Genomic DNA, 5,000 nt, shown 5'->3' with positions numbered 1-5,000 from the left:
TGTATATCTTACGTTATATCCGATCTATTTCTACACTTTAACTCACTCCGTACGGCCAGTCCTCTCTTCTCCTCTACACAGACCCCTCGGATGTCCAGTGGGTGTCTGAATGACCCAACCTTTAGCTTCCGTCGTCAGAATTGTGGTATTCTTTGTCAACATTCACGTCTTCAGTATAAGAGCCTTCTGCTTGCAATATTTTGATGATGGTAACTGGGGTGAAACGCTGTTAACGTCGTCTCTTTCGCCGTTCGTATGGAGAGAGTTAATAACAGAAAACAAGACAAGTGATCTAAAAACACACAGGTGATGCTTCTCTGGTCGTGTTCCAGTTCCAGAGTGGGCTCCTATCCCGATGATCTCCAAAACCTCCACACAGCCAGCTCCACGGAAGGAGGACGCTGTGAGAGCACAAGACGAAATGGAGCAGAACCATCCCTCATGACAGACGGGCGCAATAGCCGAGTGGTTAAAGCGTTGGACTGTCAATCTGAGGGTCCCGGGTTCGAATCACAGTGACGGCGCCTGGTGGGTGAAGGGTGGAGATTTTTATGATCTCCCAGGTCAACATATGTGCAGACCTGCTTAGTGCCTGAACCCCCTTCGTGTGTATATGCAAGCAGAAGATCAAATACGCACGTTAAAGATCCTGTAATCCATGTCAGCGTTCGGTGGGTTATGGAAACAAGAATATACCCAGCATGCACACCCCCGAAAACGGAGTATGGCTGTCTACATGGCGGGGTAAAAAAACGGCCATACACGTAAAAGCCCACTCGTGTACATACGAGTGAGCGTGGGAGTTACAGCCCACGAACGAAGAAGAAGAAGAAGAAGAATCCCTCATGACAATCACCAGAGGGTGGGTCACATGAGCGAACTTAGCAGTGCAAAGTTTGCTTATCGTTAAGAATGTTCCTAACTGCACGGTTAATTCCATATACTTGTATGCCAGGGAACGCGGAAGAAGATGTATGATAGTCAGTGGTGTCCAACAGCAGAGGAAGGCAACTGCTCTCCTGACTATCTGGGATTAGAATCTGATTACAGTAGAGAGTGTCTTGCCCAAGTTACATCACCACTCTCTCGGCCAAGAGGGTTTTAGGACAGACGGCGTTGGGACAGTTCCCAAAGGCTAACTAGTCCCCCAGGCTGCAGCTCCGTATTTGTATTTGTATTTCTTTTTATCACAGCAGATTTCTCTGTGTGAAATTCGGGCTGCTCTCCCCAGGGAGAGCGCGTCGCTATACTACAGCGCCACCCAATTTTTTTTTGTATTTTTTCCTGCGTGCAGTTTCATTTGTTTTTCCTATCGAAGTGGATTTTTCTACAGAATTTTGCCAGGAACAACCCTTTTGTTGCCGTGGGTTCTTTTACGTGCGCTAAGTGCATGCTGCACATGGGACCTCGGTTTATCGTCTCATCCGAATGACTAGCGTCCAGACCACCAGTCAAGGTCTAGTGGAGGGGGAGAAAATATCGGCGGCTGAGCCGTGATTCGAACCAGCGCGCTCAGATTCTCTCTCGCTTCCTAGGCGGACGCGTTACCTCTAGGCCATCACTCCACTTCATATACTAAGGAACATTCTTAAACTCTAAGCAAACTTAGCGCTGCCTCGTACACCCCGGCCCAGATGACACACACCGGAAGGTCAGTACACCGGGTGGTTGCCGTACACGGGCAGGGCAGCTCCCATGGGAAGGGACACCGTCAGCTCATGCCCGATAGGCGCCATCCTCCCCGCCGTCGCTGCTGCTGCCGCCGCCGGGGCTTGCTGGGACATCCGGGTGTGTGCGGGAAGGCCCATACGCGCTCGGGTCACGTGGTTGGCAGCCAGGACTCTTCGCCGGGCGTTGAGGAGCTGGGCCTGACGAAGTGGAGCCAGGGGAGGGGAGGAGAAGGGATACCCACCCCCTACCCGACGTGAGGGAAACTGGGGACCGTAGAAAGACGGACGGGGGCTATTGTACCCCATCGGAGGAAGGACGTTGCTGTACCTGGGGGAAGGCGGAGGTGGAGGCGGAGCGTGGGAACGGTAAGCAGCGCCGCGGTGATCGGTGTCGTCGGAACGGCTTCCCCGCGGGTTGAGCAGCTTGGTTAAGGTGTCGGCGGGAATGGAAAAGTCGCCGAAAGTGACCATGTCGGAAGGAGAGCTGTTGTCGGACGCCCTCTTCACTCTCCTGCTGCTGCTGCTGCCGGCCGCCATGCTGGTGGCGCTGTAAGCGGGAAGGGTGTCTCCGTAGATTGTTCCCCCTGTTCCCGACACCTGGGGCTGCGAAGGGATGTAACCCGGGGCCGGCACAGAGGGCGCTCGGAACGTCGTGGGTGGAGCTGACAGAGACGTTGATCCAGACGGGCTGATTCCCTAAAGGATGGCCCCCAAGTGGTTGGGTCCCTAAAGGCTGTCCCCCAAGTGGCTGATTTCTTAAAGGCTGTCCCCCAAGTGGCTGATTCCTTAAAGGCTGTCCTCCAAGTAGCTGATCCCCTAAAGGCTGTCCCCCAAGTGGCTGATTCCCTAAAGGTTGGCCCCCAAGTGGCTGGGTCCCTAAAGGCTGTCCCCCAAGTGGCTGGTTCCCTAAAGGCTGTCCCCAAAGTGGCTGATTCCCTAAAGGCTGCCTGGCTAAGGACCGTGCTCCTGAAGGTTGAACAACATTAGCCTGAGCCGCTGACGCTTGGTTGGCGGGCGAGATAACCACAGGAGACGGAGCAGCAGCAGCAGGAGGAGGAGCGGAGGGCTGGCCCTGGGGGGACCACGGCCCAACAGGTGCAGGGGGGGCTGGGACCACCGGGGCCTGCCTGGACGTGACGGTCTGTCGGTAGGGAGGGGAATCCCCGTAGATGACGTTTGGTCTGGCACCGTATGGGTCCTGGAGGGCAACGCTACTGGTTCCTGACTGCCGCAACAACGGATTGTTGTTGTTGTTGTTGTTGTTGCTCCTCCCAGGTCGTCGGCGGCGGTGGGAGTGCCGCGGAGGAGAGAACAGCTGTCGCAGTCCGGACAGGAACAACGACGTCTCGGAGAAAGGGAACACTACGGGGACCGGGGCTGGGGCTCTGTGGTCCGGCACGTCGGAGAACAGGAAACCGGGAAACCCGAAAGTGTCCCAGCTGGGTCCTTTCTTCTCCTCTTCCCCGTTGGCTCGTTTGCGTCGCACGTGCGCCACGTCAGCTTCCTTCCCCACCTCCTCCTCTTCCTCAGCATCATCCACGGACCTTCTTCTCCTTCTTCCGCGTGGAAGCTGGTCTCCGTAGAATCCTCCTCGGAAAGGTTTGATCAAGGGGTCGAAGGGGGGTAGGGAGGGGTGAGGGGCCCAGGGGGACGAGAAGGGGTGGTCACCGGGGTCTTTGGAAGGGTCTCGGAGGAGCATCCCGGCGTGCGGAAGGTCGTCCGGGTCCTTGACACTGGTGAGGGGGGCGCTCAGGAAGAACTGACCGATCTGAAAGGCGTGACAGGCAATGGGTAAGCAATGAATCAGACCCACAATGCTCAACCCGCCACAGTCACAACTCACACAAATAGGCGGAGGGTCTTAAGAATTAAGAACGTAAAAAATTCAGTGGAAGCTTTCTACCAGACACACATACCATCAAACCAAACACACACAGAACAACAGACCAAACACACATAGAACAACAGACCAGACACACATAGAACAACAGACCAGACACAAACACTGACAACAGACCAGACACACACAGAACAACAGACCAGACACACACAGAACAACAGACCAGACACACACAGAACAACAGAGCAGACACACACAGAACAACAGACCAGACACACACAGAACAACAGACCAGACACACATAGAACAACAGACCAGACACACACAGACCAACAGACCAGACACACATAGAACAACAGACCAGACACACACATAGAACAACAGACCAGACACACACAGAACAACAGACAAGACACACATAGAACAACAGACCAGACACACACAGACCAACAGACCAGACACACATAGAACAACAGACCAGACACACACATAGAACAACAGACCAGACACACACAGAACAACAGACCAGACACACATAGAACAACAGACCAAACACACACACATAGAACAACAGACCAGACACAAACACAGACAACAGACCAGACACACATAGAACAACAGACCAGACACAAACACAGACCAACAGACCAGACACACACAGACCAACAGACCAGACACACACAGAACAACAGACCAGACACACACAGACCAACAGACCAGACACACACAGACAACAGACCAGACACACATAGACCAACAGACCAGACACAAACACAGACAACAGACCAGACACACATAGAACAACAGACCAGACACAAACACAGACCAACAGACCAGACACACACAGACCAACAGACCAGACACACACAGACCAACAGACCAGACACACACAGACCAACAGACCAAACACACACAGAACAACAGACCAAACACACATAGAACAACAGACCAGACACACACAGACCAACAGACCAGACACACACAGACCAACAGACCAAACACACACAGACCAACAGACCAAACACACACAGAACAACAGACCAAACACACACAGAACAACAGACCAAACACACATAGAACAACAGACCAGACACACACAGAACAACAGACCAGACACACATAGAACAACAGACCAGACACAAACACAGAACAACAGACCAAACACACATAGAACAACAGACCAGACACACACAGACAACAGACCAAACACACACAGAACAACAGACCAGACACAAACACTGACAACAGACCAGACACACACAGAACAACAGACCAGACACAAACACTGACAACAGACCAAACACACACAGACAACAGACCAGAAATACACACAGACCAACAGACCAAGCACACACAGACAACAGACCAGACACACACAGACAACAGACCAGAAATACACACAGACCAACAGACCAAGCACACACAGAACAACAGACCAGACACAAACACGGACAACAGACCAGACACACACAGACAACAGACCAGAAATA

At 52.9% G+C, this 5,000-nt stretch overlaps 3 protein-coding genes across 3 annotated transcripts in view; all 3 read right to left on the bottom strand.

Moving 5' to 3' along the window:
• The window catches only part of LOC143291014 (putative chitinase 10), an 81,993-nt gene extending 80,209 nt beyond the window's left edge, over window positions 1–1,784 (bottom strand). Inside the window, exon 1 of the mRNA XM_076600601.1 lies at window positions 1,660–1,784. Coding sequence (XP_076456716.1) covers window positions 1,660–1,784 — 125 coding nt within the window. The remainder of the gene's footprint in view (window positions 1–1,659) is intronic.
• LOC143291244 (chitinase domain-containing protein 1-like) overlaps window positions 1–5,000 on the bottom strand; it is a 212,568-nt gene that overhangs the window by 52,129 nt on the left and 155,439 nt on the right. The gene's annotated exons all lie outside the window — the stretch shown is intronic.
• Window positions 1,829–5,000, bottom strand: part of LOC143291242 (uncharacterized) — a 7,902-nt gene continuing 4,730 nt past the window's right edge. Inside the window, exon 3 of the mRNA XM_076601030.1 lies at window positions 1,829–3,438. Coding sequence (XP_076457145.1) covers window positions 1,963–3,438 — 1,476 coding nt within the window. The 3' untranslated portion in view covers window positions 1,829–1,962. The remainder of the gene's footprint in view (window positions 3,439–5,000) is intronic.

This window comes from Babylonia areolata, chromosome 16 (assembly GCF_041734735.1).
Source record: "Babylonia areolata isolate BAREFJ2019XMU chromosome 16, ASM4173473v1, whole genome shotgun sequence".
NCBI classification, from domain to species: Eukaryota; Metazoa; Mollusca; class Gastropoda; order Neogastropoda; family Buccinidae; genus Babylonia; species Babylonia areolata.
The sequence above is the reverse complement of the archived record's forward strand: the minus strand, read 5'-3'. Positions and strand labels throughout refer to the sequence as shown.